Source organism: Lethenteron reissneri, chromosome 22, assembly GCF_015708825.2.
Source record: "Lethenteron reissneri isolate LAM-NWPU_2019-01 chromosome 22, ASM1570882v1, whole genome shotgun sequence".
NCBI classification, from domain to species: Eukaryota; Metazoa; Chordata; class Hyperoartia; order Petromyzontiformes; family Petromyzontidae; genus Lethenteron; species Lethenteron reissneri.
The window spans coordinates 11,847,150-11,864,330 of NC_083800.1; the positions used below are offsets into that span (position 1 = coordinate 11,847,150).

The 17,181-nt window shown below is 42.8% G+C and overlaps 1 protein-coding gene across 1 annotated transcript in view; it reads right to left on the reverse strand.

The window, feature by feature from the left end:
* The window catches only part of LOC133345638 (janus kinase and microtubule-interacting protein 3-like), a 245,526-nt gene that overhangs the window by 54,330 nt on the left and 174,015 nt on the right, over nt 1–17,181 (reverse strand). Inside the window, 10 exon segments of the mRNA XM_061556581.1 lie at nt 2,715–2,862; nt 3,214–4,323; nt 8,473–8,546; nt 9,383–9,448; nt 10,310–10,498; nt 10,500–10,520; nt 12,593–12,670; nt 13,618–13,686; nt 15,055–15,120; nt 16,409–16,462. Coding sequence (XP_061412565.1) covers nt 8,496–8,546; nt 9,383–9,448; nt 10,310–10,498; nt 10,500–10,520; nt 12,593–12,670; nt 13,618–13,686; nt 15,055–15,120; nt 16,409–16,462 — 594 coding nt within the window. The 3' untranslated portion in view covers nt 2,715–2,862; nt 3,214–4,323; nt 8,473–8,495.

A 17,181-nucleotide genomic window follows, 5' to 3' on the forward strand; every position in this document is an offset into this window, starting at 1 on the left:
TGATGACTGTACGTACATGAACAATCACGGTTGAAAATGTATTAGGTTCAATTGTACTCGTATCTCTAATTTACTTCCTTATATTTTTGTTTAAAAAAATTTGTGTATGTACGTTGAACTTATTTCGCACCGTACGTAGCCAACCGTGCTAATCGGAGGTGCGGGATTCATGAACCGTTAATGATCCAATTGTCACCGTTGGAGTCTCCATTGCGCTACGAGGTAAATGGGCATCCTCCCAGGCATCGCAGGATCACGCCGTGTGAGGGATCAGCCTAGGAACGACACCACACAGTCACCGCTGTGTGCCACTCGAGCGCAGTGCCATCGAGAGCGCAGCGCGTCATGGCATTATCGCTGTCAAAAGCCAACATTGGCTGAATTAAGTGCAACATTAAATGTGTACGTTAAACGTGTTTTGTGGCCATTGGTTACCGAGATGGTACGTTAAAATTTAATTCAAGTATTCATAATTATCAGTGGCAGTGACTATCGCATTGAAGGCTGCAGTGGCCAGGTTGCTCTACTGCCAACAGCCAATACGAGCCAGCGATGGGAATGGTCTGTGCGCACACAAACCGCACCATCTGCTGGCCGTGCAAGGTATTATTGCTGATTCAACACACGTCCTGTATGATTATACAGGTAGTCCTCTACTTACGATAGAGATGCGTTACGACGACCCCATCGTAAGTCGAAAATATCGTAAGTCGAAGATGGCTTAGCCTACCCAGGAGTCTTAAAGAATGGTGATAATTTAGCAAAACAGAGCAATTTATCGTGGTAACCTTAAAATGAAATCGCTAAAGCTACGTATCATATTCTTGGCTCTTTCGGTAAAGTCACGTAGAAGGGAAATAATAAAATAAAAAAAATAAAAGAATAAAACTAAAACGTAAAAATATTACTTTATTATTTCCCTTCTACGTGACTTTACCGAAAGAACCAAGAAGATGAATCCCTGCAGTCACAAAAGCTTTAAATCGAAATTCTACGTATCATACATATGCATTGAACGTATCGTAACGTATCATATTGTACTGTACTCACCAAGATTCTGTCCGTCGTCTGCACACTTGAACGATGTTAGGTTGTTGATGGCAATTTTGTCGAATCGCTATCGCCATCGTAAGATCGAAATATCGTAAGTCGGACCATCGTAACTCGGGGACTACCTGTATTAATAAATGATCTGCAGTGGAGTTGGCAGTGCCCCGAGCATTGCTTGTTCTGCTGTAGGTCAGCTCCAGTGACCCCCAGCTCCAGTTTCGGAGACCAACACCAACATCATCCACAGCTGTGGGGCTCTTTGGAGCTGCAGCCTGGTCAATCCTACTGTGCAGGCCTCTCGTCAATTCACAACTGGATGACAGCCTCCCCCATACCGTGTCAATCATGGGAGTTGTCGGTATTTCTGTTGTGTTTGGTAGAACTGTTATTCACGAAAGGCTCCTGATCGCGCTAATAATTCACGTCTTGACATTGTTGTTTATATTTAAAAGTAATGATGCAATGTCTTGTGGCGCGTGACAAAATTAAACAGGAAATGTCAATTTGGGAATGGCATGGTTTCGGTTTAGAAGTGTACATTTGCGTGAGGAGGATGGAGGCAGGGTAAATACATTTTACCCCATCGTAGAAAAATGGATGAGTGCACAGTTGACTCCATGGCAACAAGAGGAACAGAGTCTACCAACCGTACACAAGCGCGGATGTGGATTACAAACATTTACATTCACTTACAGGGTGTTTATGCCAGGCATTAAGAACCCTTGTGACTTAAATCACAAGCTCATGCCACTGTGTATCTACGCTTCAGAACATTTCAAAACTATCAGCAACTGCGTCACAACAGCCTCGTGAGGTAAAAACTAGACAGGCTATATCCTCCACATCTTGAAATAAAAACATTTTACGCTTATATTTGAAAGAGTTTGTGGTGCGACTTGTATGTGGGCTTCTATAGCCACCATGGCCACCATTACGCGCGTGAGCAGATTTTCATAACTTTATTGGAACCCCCGGGTAGAGTCACCAACTTTATTGCTACCACTACAGTCACTTCAAACATACGGTACTATAATCTTTGTATTATAATACGCACTATTTTGCCAGTGTTCTATTTCCTGAACTTTATATATTACACCGTGGTTTCCTGCTCTCCCGGGACGTAATTTTGTGGAAAAATATCGTTTATTTTAATTCCCCCAATGTTTGGCCTCTGTTTTACTTTTCAGAGCATCTTGTAATCCAGTGAATGTGGTGATGATATATGACTACAAATGAGATTACTCTTCGTGCTGGGTAATAAGTCCTTATATCGGTTATCAGGGGTTTGCCTTTGACCAAATTATCCCAAAGCAGGACATGGCAAATAAATGATTAACACATATCCACGCAGTGGCAAGATGTTAACTACCTCAATTGCTGTACAGGAGGTCTTGGGTTCAAACCCGACCCTGATGCGTGTATATTTGGAGTTTGCATGTTCTCCCTGTGGTCGTGTGGATTTTTTTTTACCAGGTCCTCCGGTTTTAGAAACACGCGTTTAGCGTATTTGGCTGCTATAATTTCCACGTGATGAGCCACTTCGTTGAGCTATCATTTGTGGACAGGCCGTTTCTGGAAAAGAGCTACATAGCTCAGTGGACCTTACCTGGTTTTATAGTAGTTTAGTTTTACAATAGCAAGAGAGTGGGTAAAGTGGCAGTTACCTGCTTGTGAAGTCCCAATGGCTCTTGCGATCCACTGCGGCCATCGCAAACCCATCTTTTGCGTGACCATTCGCCAGGTTTCAGGCGGCCTCCATTTCCTCTCTTCCCAGAATGCAGACTGAGCACACTTCTCTGCGACGTATCAGTCCTGCTGTCAAGAAAACAATCGTTTCTAAGAAAACCCGGGAAAACTTTGCAGCTTCTAAAGACGTATTCAGAATGGTTTAGGTTTCATTTTTGGCCACGGGTAAATTCCACTGCGCAATAAATGCTCATTTTCGATGGGGACCTGTTTCCAGAAACCTGCTTAAAGCAAAGAAAATGGGCACAATGTTGGACATCATTGTGAAAGGCACGCAGTCCAGCCCGAAAACACACCGTAGACTTATATAGTGCAGCCTACGTGGTCGCCTGACATGCAATATGTATAACGTTAGGTGTTAAGTACTAAACACATATGACAATTGCGATCTTAAGTGCAGCAGTAATGTACGGTCACCTGGTCTTGTTGCATTTGCAGGCCGGTGTCGCTGTGAATAGCGGCCGTGTGTGACCCTCAAGGTCTCTTCCTCCTTGCGTTTAGGTCCTACAAAAATGGCTCCGGTGTTTTTTCTCGTTACGTTTAGGCCACCGATTAAAATACAACTGTCGTGTCATTACGTCCTGTCTATTTATACATTGCATGAACGCAACCATTTGATTTTAATTGTCAAACTTCCACCATCGGTTGCTACGATGGCCAGCACAGCAGCAATTGCCTTGTTCTCAAATAAAAATGTGGATCTCATTAAATCTACGGATCATTTGCTCTCTTGCGAAAAATCAAGTGGAGAAAACTATAGCAGCATCATTGCCGTTTTGTGTTGGAATAGATATATTTTTGTAAAGCTTTTGTGTCATTGTGTACATCTTATCACACCACTATTTTTTTCTTCTTTTAAACAATTATAAGGTAAATCGATTCCCGGTTGTCCGATAGTTCCGCTGCATTGACTCTGTGCACTCTTGTTTTACGTAGAAAATATTTCTTGATCCTCTCCGCGTAGCACGAACGGTCGCTGGAAGCCTTGCTCCTCGGTGTGGTTGAACAGCAAAGTGTCTGCAGTGCTTGCATTGCAATTTCAGCCGAAAAAAAATATTTCAGTTGAGCTTTCGATTAAATTTCAAAACTATTTCAAACAGTACATCTTCTCTGCAGCAAGCTTTCAAAGCACAATGGCTTCTACTTCATAAACAAACGTCTTATTTCCAGTTTCAGAACGAGAAACCCTGTACTCCCAACTTGCACACTCACAACACGCAACGTACTATAAAAACATTGTTCCATTCGACGTTAAACCTTCGGTCTTCTGCACTGTCCCGCTAACCAGTTTGTGCTTTGGCATTTTTCTCCGACGTACGCTGTGTTTTTACGTTTAGAGTCTGCTATCGGGCCATTCATTCCCCCTCCCCCCAATCATGCTCGTAAGTTGCAAAGCCTTTCCCTCGGCCTCCTAAATGCTTCTCAGGGTTAAGGCAAGGCGATTTGTGGGGCTGATTGATTTCGCTCTGGGAAAGTGATCTCGTTCAAGCATTAGACTCTGCAGGTGTGGCAGGGTTGGCTCAACATCTGAAAGAAATAACAAAAATAGAGGATAATGGAATTGTCAATTACCTTCCACATATTGTCACATCAATCACGAGTGGTCTGGGAGATCTTTCTATGAATATTTTTTTTGATTCAAATCTCATCTCAAAAAAAGTTATATTTTTTAAACTCATAGGTATGTATGTTTCAATAAAGTGATCTGTAACCACAAATGTATGCATGTGTGTTGAACTTCTTTCGCACCGTACGTAGCCAACTGTGCTAATCGGAGGTGTGTATTTGGTGAAATTATACAACATCGTCATGTATTTACCCACGTGGAAATCATTGATATTCGGTATGTCTTTTACTATGGTGACCTGTATGCCACCTTTATACCAAGAGTTAATTTATGCTGTTGCTGTAATACTAAACATAGTGGCGGGATGTTAACTACCTCGCCTGGTATATTTGAGGTTGTGGGTTCGATCCCGACCCTGACGCCTGTATATTTAGAGTCTGCCTGTGCTCCCCGTGTTGGTGTGGATTTTTCTCCGGGCCCTCTGGTTTTTCCCTCCACATTTAGAATCAACATCACGCGTTTAGAGTATTTGGCTATCTTAAATGTCTACACCATAAGCCACTTCGTTGAGCCATCATTTGTAGCCAGGCCACTTCTGAAATAGAGCTGTATAGCTCAGTGGGCCTTACCTTGTAAAATACAACAAAAGTTTCATAGTTTTAATATTACCCGACAGTACAAGTTAGTAGTGTGCTGAACAATAATTATGAAGGCTGCGAGTTCAAATACCAGTTGAGGGTCAATTTTGACACCTTTGGCCCTCTGAGGCTGATCAAATGAGAACTGTGAAGTCAGCAGTGGTTGTTGGAGGCTCAGCGTGTAGAATCTCCACGTGCCAATGTGTATATTTCCCTTGCTGCCAATCCAATATGTAACCACGGCTTTCAGTGCGACGGTGGCTCAAGGGGTAACTGATTCCCGAGTTTTGGCCAAGGCCAATATCGTCCAGGTTAAACTACAGACAGCCACTTGTGTGGTTGACCTCGTTCACTCGGTTTTCAAATTAAGTCAGATGATTTTTCGATTTAAAGCTTTCGTGACTACAGGGATTCATCTTCTTGGTTCTTTCGGTAAAGTCACGTAGAAGGGAAGTAATAAAACAATAAAACAATTCTCACGACGTTCCGGCCACAACGCAAGCAGCCGTCCTCAGGTGAAAACCAGGTCTGTTGAGGCGACAGCGTCTGAATGAAACAACACACGTGCTTGGAGCATATATATAAGCTGGGTTGGAAGGGGGGAAAAGGGCGCCTTGACCTGCATTTCCCATAAATATGCTAAATGCCTCTTGATATGCATATTCTTTTGTCAAGGCGCCCTTTTCCCCCCTTCCAACCCAGCTTATATATATATGCTCCAAGCACGTGTGCTGTTTCATTCAGACGCTGTCGCCTCGACAGACCTGGTTTTCACCTGAGGACGGCTGCTTGCGTTGTGGCCGAAACGTCGTGAGAATTGTTTTATTATGTTTTATTTTTATTAATATATCACTTCCCTTCTACGTGACTTTACCGAAAGAACCAAGAAGAAGTGAGATGATGTTTATACACGAAAACAGAATGTACTCTTTTTTTTTTATTAAGTTTGTCTGAGCTTTACTCTGAGGCTAAGCATTACTTTGTTGGATGACTGATGTGTCGTAAACGCACTCTTTACATAGTAGTGGTGCTCGTTGTGGAGGTGCTGCCTGTTCATTATGGTAAATGCCTATTTATTCAGGTAACCCAGCACGTTTCTTTGCTGGCATTTCCCAATGGTCGTCACTGACATTCTGTGATAATCTGTTTAACGTGGAAGTTACGAAATGATTTCAGCATGGCACGTTACATCATGCCATATCTGTGATACGATTGGCGATTAAAATGAAACACGTGTCTTTAAAAAGCATCGGAAGCAGACATCGGCACGTTAGGATTTAGGCAGGTTAAGCGATTGTATCCTTTGCGTTATGACATGTAATGCAAATCTGTAGAAAACAGACTGAGCATTCACTTCTCTACCATTGCATAGCTTCATAAAGATGACACAATTAATACAGCCCTTGTTCTATACACTCCACAATCCATTGCATTCAAGTAAACGAAGTGGCCTGTTCTTGACGAGCCAGGGATGAGGCATGAGTCTCCATTTGCGTACCCACGGCCTCAAAAATACTGCCTCCTCAGTAAAGTTTCGAGACTGCTAACACGGCTCCGTGTCTCCAGCAACTTAATATTCTGCCCCACAATCCCTCATTACGTGACATGCATTCGTCAGAAGATCCAGCACCGCAGTGCTGCGCATTGTGACTTACATGGGCCCTGCTTTTTGTACTCGGTTTCGTTCGTAAAACGAGCGCCCACAGTTAATGCTCCCTATCAATTACTACGCTAGCTTAACTGCACTGAGCCGCATCTGATGCTGTAATTCAAATAAAAAAGGCAGCTTGACCGGAATAGAAAAACAAAAAAGAGAGATTTAGTCCTTGTGCCGAGCACTACGTAGATGACAAGTCTTATTGATGAATCATTGTTTTTTTTCTTCTAAACAGAGACATAATGATGAGGCTGGCCACTTCCTTAATCAGCATTGCAGTCACATGGAAGCAGTGAGCAGGCGTGAGCAGGCGTGACCCGCGCTGAATGTGAATTGGCCCTCGGACCCGTTCTATGGGTGGGCAACCTCAACCAGGCCATTAATTTTATACAATAATTGCAGATGAATGTATTACAAAACCAGAGAGTGGTAATCAGATGAAAACCCCAATTAAACATTACCCTCTAACCATTAATCTGTCTGGAGATTGACATTTAGCATGATCCCGTTTCAAGAGTAAGCAACATGAATTACGTTCTGCAACATGAATTACGTTTTGCAACATGAATTACGTTTTGCAACATGAATTACGTTTTGCATAATGTCTGGCTTAACATGCTGCTGCATCGCCCACCAATCAGCATGCTCATCAAAGAGCCAGTTTGTACAAAGTCGATGGTTCTATTGCCAGTAATTTATGTAAGGAATTAACAAATGTGTCATCTCCCATAAAGTGAAGATTAAAAAAAAGTAGTCATGTCATTACTAAGAGTAGGCGATTGTATGCAGTTATAATATCTCAAATCTAATTGAACTATAACATATCAACAAATCAGAGATAACTTTGAAAACTTTGGGTATCCCAAGATCTGGTGTGGTTAGAATGCTCGACTCACAGTCAAGAGCAAGTTCAAATCTCAGGTCAGGAGTCAACTCAGCCAACCATCTATCTGAACTCAATAAAATGAGAACCACTTAATGGGAGGTTAACAATGGTTTCTCAAATGGGAAGACTGGCCCCTGCCCTCGTAATGGGGAACTGCCACCATTTGCTCATGATATCTGACAGAGATGAGCAACACCCATTAACTGTTCCAGGAGACACTGACTTTTTCCAGTGTAAAATTCCACTCCACAGTCTTCCTCGCAAAATGCTAAATTAATCTTAATGGGCCTCATCCAGTTAGATAAAGGACATTAGCTCGATTTGATCTGTTATCAGAATTCACAGAGACAAACAACATTTGTGGTCCCGATGATGCGTTTATACATGGTGTGTGTGTGACAACAGCTTAACCTAAAACATAGGTTTTAGTAGCCAATGCAATGCTTCATATTCTGTTGTTGGGTTAGGCCTCGTGGTAGTTTTATACAAAAACAAATATTGAACAAATGTGGAAGGAAGTCAAGACCTGAATTAAACTAAACTATTTAACATTTTAAACTATCAATCTATTTTTAATTTTAGCAGGTAAGGCCCACTTAACTATATTGCTCTTTTTCAGAAGCGACCTGGCCACATATGATAGCTCAACAAAGTGGCTCATCACGTGGAAATATATAGCAGCAGCCAAATACTCTCAACGCATGTTTCTAAATGTAGAGGGAAAAAACCGGAGGACCCGGAAAAAAATCCCCGGGGAGAACATGCAAACTCCGAATATACAGCAGGCGTCAGGGTCAGGAAACGAACCCATGACCTCTTGTGTACCAGGCGAGGCAGATAATATCTCACCAACGGGGCGAGAAATCGCGCTGCGTGCAGTGTGTGGATAAACGTGGCTGAGGGGTTGCGAGCTTGGTTTTTATCTCACCGATTCCATCCTTTGAAGAGCCTTCATGACCAGACAATGAATGCTAAGGAGAAAAATAAAAACAAAAAGAAGAACTAAAAAATATAAATTGGAAGGGGAAAACAAAACAAACGGACCAAAGGAAGCACAAGGAATATATATAAACTCATTGGCTTGTCTTCACGTATTCAAGTTCGTCATTCTGAAAGTTTCGCCATAAAAATTGCTGACTTTTTTTTTTAAAGTACTTTTACTCTGAGAAAAATAAATGTGCTAATACCTAGTACAGTGGTTAGAGTACTAGACTCATAGATCTGATGAATCGCATTTGGGAGTCAATTCAGCCCATCGTACCTGGGGTCGGTAAAATAAGTACCACTCTATGGGCCATGTTATTACCGTTATGCCCACGACCTTCTGGCCCTTCCCAGCAGAGTACAGCTGGCATGCTGATGAGCCCATATGATGGTAACATACATCCATGTCTTCCACATTGCGGATTGCTTTACATACTTTTTTAAAAGCCTTTTTTAGGCAACCGTTAGGACAGAATTTAGTTTTTCCCTTTAAGTTTGTAAACCTTAAATTTTGATTTAAAGCTTTTGTGACTGCAGGGATTCATATTCTTGGTTCTTTCGGTAAAGTCACGTAGAAGGGACATAATTAAATAATAAAAATATAAAACAACAAAATTATCACGACGTTTCGACTGCAACACAAGCAATCATCATCAGGTGTGTTGTAGTCGAAACGTCGTGAGAATTAATTTTTAAATTTGTATTATTTTATTATTTCCCTTCTACGTGACTTTACCGAAAGAACCAAGAATTTGTAAACCTTGATTAAACATTATGACATACTTTATACTTTTTAAAATGTACAGTCCCGTTTCTAAGCGTTATAATTATCACTGGCACAGGTAGGTAGTTACCTTTTCTTCGAGCTCCTGAATTTGCCGTATCTGACGGTCCAGCTTATCTTCAAGGTCTCGTATCCTCTGCAGGAACCCACATTGACAAGTGGCACAAACAACAGCACTGCACGATTACATCTAGGGCGAGTACAAAGCCAAGTTGGAGCCCTGAGTGTGGAGATTAATCATGTGCGAAGCAAACTTCCCATCTCCATCGAGGCCAGGTTACCAACGAATGGTCTCAGGCTCAATTAAACTCAACCCAAAGTTGTTTAAAAAAAAAAACACGCAATATTGTCTCCAGCACTGCATGATTGAGCAAACTGAGCCAGCAATACTGAGACCCTAGATTAAAATCCCATCATGGGAGGTTACAGAGCAGGTGGAAGCAGAGTAAAACATTTCACTCGTATGAAAGCGCTTTATTTTATTTTACTTTCTCTATTCTTGTGACGTTTAACTTGTTAATTAAAAAATGTAATGAGACAAAAAAACACATTACGACAATATCTTGAAAAGCGGATGGGAGCATTATCGTGGCCCTTGTATCGTAGCATCACCATGTCGCGGCAACCCCAAGGCGCGTCTGTGCACGTGCTTGCACGTGTGTACATGCGTGCATGCGCCTGGGGAGCGGTGGTGTAGCGGTTAGCCAACACTAGTGACGATTATCTGAACCGGTCCTGGGCCTCCCCTAGGTTGACTCAGCCTCAAATGAGTACCTGGTGCAGGTGTGTAAACATCACCACCGGGGGAGACAAAGGCGGTCGGGCGTGGTGCTGGCCACCCACCCCCTCGTGTACCGTTCCGGCCTTCATAGGTGCTCCTCGCTAACGGCACTTGCCCCAACAGTCTGTTAAGGCTATATACGGTCGATCTTTCCATGCGCCTCATACGTGCGTATGCGTGCGTGTCCGTGTGCGTGCGCGCGCGCGAGCCTCGTACGTGCAGGGCTTGGTGCAGCAGCTCCATGCGGTCTCGCAGCACCTGCGCATCGTGCTGCCGCGTCTCGTTCACCACGAGGCGGCGCCACTGCTCTGCGGCGCCGCGCAGCTCCGACAGCTGCCGATCGCTCGGCTTGACGCCGGCGCCCGCCTCGCTGCTGCCCTCCTGCTGCAGCACGTGGTACAAGCGTCGCCTCCAGCTCCAGCACACGCTGCCACGCGGGACACGGCAAAACGGAAGTGCGACAGGGGCCACGTGGGGTGGGGGGGGGCGACGGGGAGGAAGAGATGGCTTCAGCAACACTCGTTTTTAAACCCTTTATATTAAGTTCGCTTGCTTGCTTGCGTGCTTGCTTGCTTGCTTACGACCGTGCAAATCTTTCGGTCGTTTTTTAACCCACTTCCCGTGATCCAATCGAGCTGACATTTTGCACACAGACTCGTTGTGCGAGACAATTAATGTTCGTGAAATTTTTTTCCTAAGATTTTACACTTTTTAGGGAAAACAAATTAAATATTTAATTACCAATTGCTTAATACTGGCAGACAATCATCTGACCCATAGGTGGCAGCCATCTCAAGCCAGAGGACGAGAGGACTCTAGCCGCCACGCATATAAAGGATTTATAGTGAAAAACTTTGTTTTTACTGGTTATACTTATTTTTAGAACTGCTTTATGTTTTTAGTTTGTTGTCCTTCCCCCCCCCCCCCCCGTACCTCCGATTAGCACGGCTGGCTACGTACGGTGCGAAAAAAGTTCGACAAACACACTTTCTGGGATGCATCCGAAAGGGGCATCGGGATGAGTGCCGTTGTTGTTGTCAGGAATAAACTGTACCACGTGTTATGATTGGGAACTATACACGTACATTTAGTATTCGCGCTACCATTGTTGCAGTGCCCATGCCATCACGATGGAATGCGCTGTCTATCACAAAGACAGCCTGCAGTAGTTGCACATGAGGTTTGGGACAAGCAAACCAATCAGCAATCCAAAATGAGCTTTAACAACTCAGTGGGACTCATCTTCTTGGTTCTTTCGGTAAAGTCACGTAGAATGGAAATAATACAATAATAAAAATAAAACATAATAGTCTTCACCTGAGGACGGCTGCTTGCGTTGTGGCCGAAACGTCGTTAGAATTGTATTTTATTATGTTTTATTTTTATTATTTTATTATTTCCATTCTACGTGACTTTACCGAAAGAACCAAGAAGATGAATCCCTGCAGTCACGAAAGCTTTAAATCGAAATTTAACTCAGTGGGACGTTTACTGCGCGAAAAGAACTGATGATAATGCTTTGGGAAGTAAATCTCGATGCCTTCAACCACAACAACTAAATGAAGGGCACGAAGGACCTTTTGTACAACAACAAAGCACAACACCACAACTAATTAACAGGCATGGTAATACCATGGTGAAGATACTTATTAGTTACATTACTCTTTGGTTCTTTCGCTAAAGTCACGTCGAAAGAAAATAAATTAAATAATAGAATACGACGTTTCGATTGCAACACAAGCAGTCGTCATCAGGTAGAACTAAATTTGAGAGACACGTGTGTCTCTCTCCCTGTGCGTCTCTGTGTTGTCTCTCTCCCTATGTGTCTCTGTGTGTCTCTCTCCCTGTGTGTCTCTGTGTGTCTCTCTCCCTGTGTGTCTCTGTGTTGTCTCTATCTGCTTGTGTGTCTGTCTGTGTGTCTCCGTGTCTGTGTTTTGTCTCTCTCAAATTTAGTGATACCTGATGACTGCTTGTATTGCAATCGAAACGTCGTATTCTATTATTTAATTTATTTATTTCTACGTGACTTTACCGAAAGAACCAAAAAATTATTCCTGCTGTCACGAAAGCTTCAAATCAAGTTTTAGTTACATTATCTTACGTGTGTTAATTGAGCAAATTTTACGCGAGGCAAAAAAAGTCCTTTCATTCACACACGTTACCTCCCTTGTGATCGGCGATCACTCCAGAAGACGATGTCCCAAAACTACTAGTGGAGTCGCTTTAAAGGGCATCTCTTACCCAATAGAGACTGCTTTGCTCCATGTCATTCAATAAATATATTGATAGACTTTAGTTGCCAATGGTTAGGTTGCATTAAGCAAACATCTGAACTTGATATGACCTGCTGAGATCATCAACGGAGTAATCCATTTAACAGAGTGGATCGATCACCAGTGCATGATGGACCCAAGAGTTGTGTTGTTTTGAGTTTATTTTCCACAACCAAATGCGGTGACACCAACCTCCCACAAGCAAGGGGCGCACGGGAGCACTCACCATCTGCGCCTGATCCAGCATTTGCTTGCGATAATCCAGCTCTTCCTCCAGGTAGCCCTTCTGCTTAATGAAGAGCTCCTGCGACGGACACCAGAGGCCAACGTTCAAACAAGAACACACTTTGCTCAGTTTGGTGTAAAAACAAGCTTAAACGTGTGTGTGTGTTGAACATCTTTCACACCGTACATAGCCAACCATGCTAATCGGAGGTGCGGGGGAAAGACAACAAAACTAAACACAAAAAAGCAGTTCTAATGAAATGAGTTTCCAATTTAGATTTAAACGTGTATAGCTCCAGTGGCTTTCGAATATCGGAAGAGTGTTCCAAATGGCCGCAGCAGTGGCTTTAGCCGCGAGGATGACCCGAGTTCACGTGATGGTTTATGATTCTTGACGAGCTCATTGAGGTATTGTGGTTCAAGCAACCACAATATGTGATGCAATGTACTGGCTCAGTCAACCCATGGCACCTGGGTGTGTTCCACGACCTCCTGCCAGCCCGGCCATTGACACTGCACGTGGCCCCTAAGTCCACCTAGCATGGCACAAGCGCCGTGGTGACATCACCGCCACTTAGCGGTGCACGATCGTTGTTGTTGGCTACCATAGAAATGTTGCAATGTTCCATTTGTAGAAACGTAAGCGGCTGACCCCATAGGGAACACAAGACATTTACAAAGTTACTATGACGTAAATTGAAAATAAGTAATTGCCTGACGAAAATATTAGTATCATAATCGACAAAAGTAAATCAATGATTGCAGGGTCCGTTTGAAACTTGCCACGGTTGAATTGTAAAACTAACTGTACAGACTCCATATGAAACGCAAGCATTCTGCATATATCCACGAAGATGCATGCATCTGATTTAAACGAACGTTTAATTCCAGTAGAAAATATTTACTTAAAAATCTGCCCAGATATTTTATTATTCAACTGTAATGGGAGTTTTTTGCCACTGCGTCTTTTTTTCATTTCTCAGTTTTTAGCTTCCTACGTCTAAAATGTTACGTAATTCACAATACCTTTTCCTTCTCCAGGTCAATCATTTTCTGTTGCAGGACTGCCTCCTTCCCCTCAATCTGCTTCAGGAACTGCACAGAGAGGACCAAACGGTGAAGCGATGGCTCAAAGAGCCAAAGGCAGACGGCGAGAGCGAAAATAATTTATACTGAGCAAGCAGAGCTGCTTGTCCCGAGTTCAAAAGCCACATTCTCTTCAGTCAGATTTCATTTCAACACCAATTATTCCTATCCAATTTAGCAGTTGGTCAAATCACGACGGGGTTACTTTGAAGATGATACCACAGAATTGTGTCACTTGAAGAGACCTCTATTCGGCCAAACTAAATGGACCGATAACCTCTCACAGTCTATAACTTGTCCATAATAGCCCGGCTTGTGGAACTAAATGAAACACTACTTTTTGGGTGATGAGTTTTTTTCGTGATATTCTAGGCGAGACCACCAAATTGTTACGCTTGAGGACCGAGTTTGAGGAACAAAATCGCTCCTCGGATTCAAATCCAGTTATCTCGATAGTGCTGGCTCAGTGTTCTAATAATATTGTAGTTACACAAATAGGGTCACTACGCTGTTAGCGCCAGCCACTAATTCGGGAGTGCCGCTGAGCGCCGGGAACCTCCATAGGAGGCTTGAGGGACACGTGACCGAGAGCCGGGAGCTCCTGACTTGATACCGCAGCAGGGGCGTGGCCAAAAGCGGAGCGAGGCCGTGGGCGGGGAAATAAAGGGGGAGCCCCGAGAGGGATCAGGCCTCGTTTGTGGGGATCAACTTGAGAGCCGTCGCTCTTCGCTCCTCGTTCGCCGTGAAGTCTTAGCTGTGACCGGGCGACGTACTGTACATTTGTTTGTCTGAGTCAGCGTCACGCGACAAGTGCGGGACTGACCGCCTTAAGTATGTATGGTGAACTTCTTTTGCACCGTACGTAGCCATCCGTGCTAATCGCTGGTGCAGGGGAAGGACGACAAACTAAACACAACAAGGAGTTCTAAAGAAATTAATTTTTGATCTAGATTTAAAAGCATATAATGCCTTCCTAATGTTGGAAGTGAAGAGCATTCCAGACGGCCGCAGAAGCGCATCTGAAAGGTCGCAATGCGGTGACCGTCTTTGTTCGATGGCCAGCCAAAAGCCGCTGCGAGGATGACCGGAGTTTGGGTGACGATTTACGCTCCTCGGCGAGGTCAGCAAGGTATTGCGGTTCATTTGTGGCAAAGTAATAACAAGGGGGTGGCGATTGGCGACCTGCCGTGAGTGCCGATTGACGCAAGTTGAACCGACTGCAGTCGGCGACCGCCTGTATAGCAGAATTAGCTATGGGATAAATTCCACACTGTTGAAAAGAATCTGTTCAAGCCGCTGCAGGCACTTTAAACATTTAATTACACGACTAAATTATAGTGCATGCATGTATCTATCTCAATGTGAGATAACGTTTACCTTATCGGCCAGAGTAAGCACAACTCGGGCATGGATAATGGTAACCTGTTCATCGTTTGATAGATTCTGTAAGATAAAGCGAGACGTTACACTTTTAAACAATATGTTTTCAAAGCATTTTAAAATAACAATAAAAGGAACACACCATTACTTATAGTGAATAACGTCAAGAAATTGAGTAATTTATTAAGGAAAGCATCACTGAGTCTCAAAACATTCCTCAAAGGGTCCTGCATTGGGATGTTGGGCAAATTCCTAACTTAGTGTTTTCCATGTGGAAATAAACCTTGGAACCCATTGAAAACCCTCACACACGTAACTCCAAATCACTTGATGTAATTTATGTGCCACCATGCCCGTCATTGTAAAACCGTGCACTGCAATGAGGATTTGCCAAAAGGTTTAAAAGAATATTTGACAAAACAAATGCATAACCATTGAAGCAACACCCCTGCCGGAAATTTAATATGCAAATGTGTAAAGACGTTTTCATTATGTTTGAATGTGGCAAAACTATTTGTATAATTTTAAAGTCAACACCTTTATCATCATTAACATCTGTTCCTTCGAGCAGCTCATTCGTGACAATGGGGCTGGGTGAATTTCCACTGCGATTTTCTGTCTTTAGCAGGTATCACCGCTTCGCTCACTCTCAATCCTGTCTCTTTTAGATAATTTACCACTGCATCTATTCGCATGGTTTTCTATCTTCCTCTACTCATTTATTCTTTCCACTTATGTGTGCAGCTAAAACAATACGATTTTTTAAATGCCCCGAACCAACTTTGTTTTACATGTGTATTGTTCAATCTACTCAACGTACACTTCAGACAAATGCTGAAGATATACCATGATGGGCCTTGGACATTGACAATAATCACTTCCTAGTTCAAATCGTTTTTTGGCTGGAAGACGAATTTTGACCCTTTAATTCAATGCACATTCAAACCACTCGTAAGAGCATTTCTTATTTGATACATGTTAGAGATATATCTGTTACATAAAGATCCCCTGAATTGTAGGTTGTGTGGCATATATTATAGCCAGCAGAGAATATGTGGAGGTGGTGTGGCTAGGTTTTTCGGTCGTAAAACACACACGTACTACGAATCATATTCTGGGAAAGGATAATAAATTTGAATTATCATTGTAGCTGGCCATGATATACTCGGAAATAACATTTGAACCGGTATAAATTGATGCAGTAAAAACCAAGATCTCACGAACCAGGGCCTAAATAAAGAATACTTAGGAATACTAAAAGCACATTTACAAAAGCATAGCAGCCACTCTAACATTACATTTTAAAAAAGTACAAAAGTAAAGTTATAAGATGGACATCATTATTACTCACCCCATTATCTCCCAAAATGTCCAGCTTCTTCATCAACTCCGTTATGGTAATGTCCTAAGGGCAGAACAATAAGATGACGTTTCATAACTTCATGCAGTATTCATGGAACATATTAAACTACCTGTAGTTAAAATATCAATGTATTTTTTTTCTGTACTGAAAATTAACGTTATAACTTTGCGCAACCGAAAATATCTGTGACGTTACACATCTAGTTTTGGGAACAACTCGGAGTTATTTAACTGGCAAGAATATTAAAATATTAAAATAACGTTATGCCCATCAGCCTTACAGAACAATATTTGAGAGATTTTGTGTTTAAACAGCCGAACACTTGAGCAGCTCCGACTTTCTAACCCTCATCAGCAGGATTACGGTCTGCTAACCACACAAAGGCTGCTAGATTGCCTTGGATTATTGGAAAGAGCATTCCACCAGCATTGTGGGACTCAGTGCAGTGCAGCAAAATTGTAAGAACAATTTTTTATGTACTGCCTTACTGGGGGGGGGGGGGGGGGGAGGGTGCGGTAACATAAATACACATTTTTGGGTATAGATGCCACCTTTTGGGAAATTCCACAATGAGATAAGACACTCTGGTGTGGTAAGATGAATCTGGAATGGAATTAAATGCTCCTTCATCATTTGATTTCCTAAAATGCAGAAGGCAGTGACCGGTGAAAATGTTGACGGTTAGCACGGTTGGCTACGTACGGTGCGAAAGAAGTTAAACATTTGAAACAACATTTCAATTGAACGTGTCTGCGGGTTAA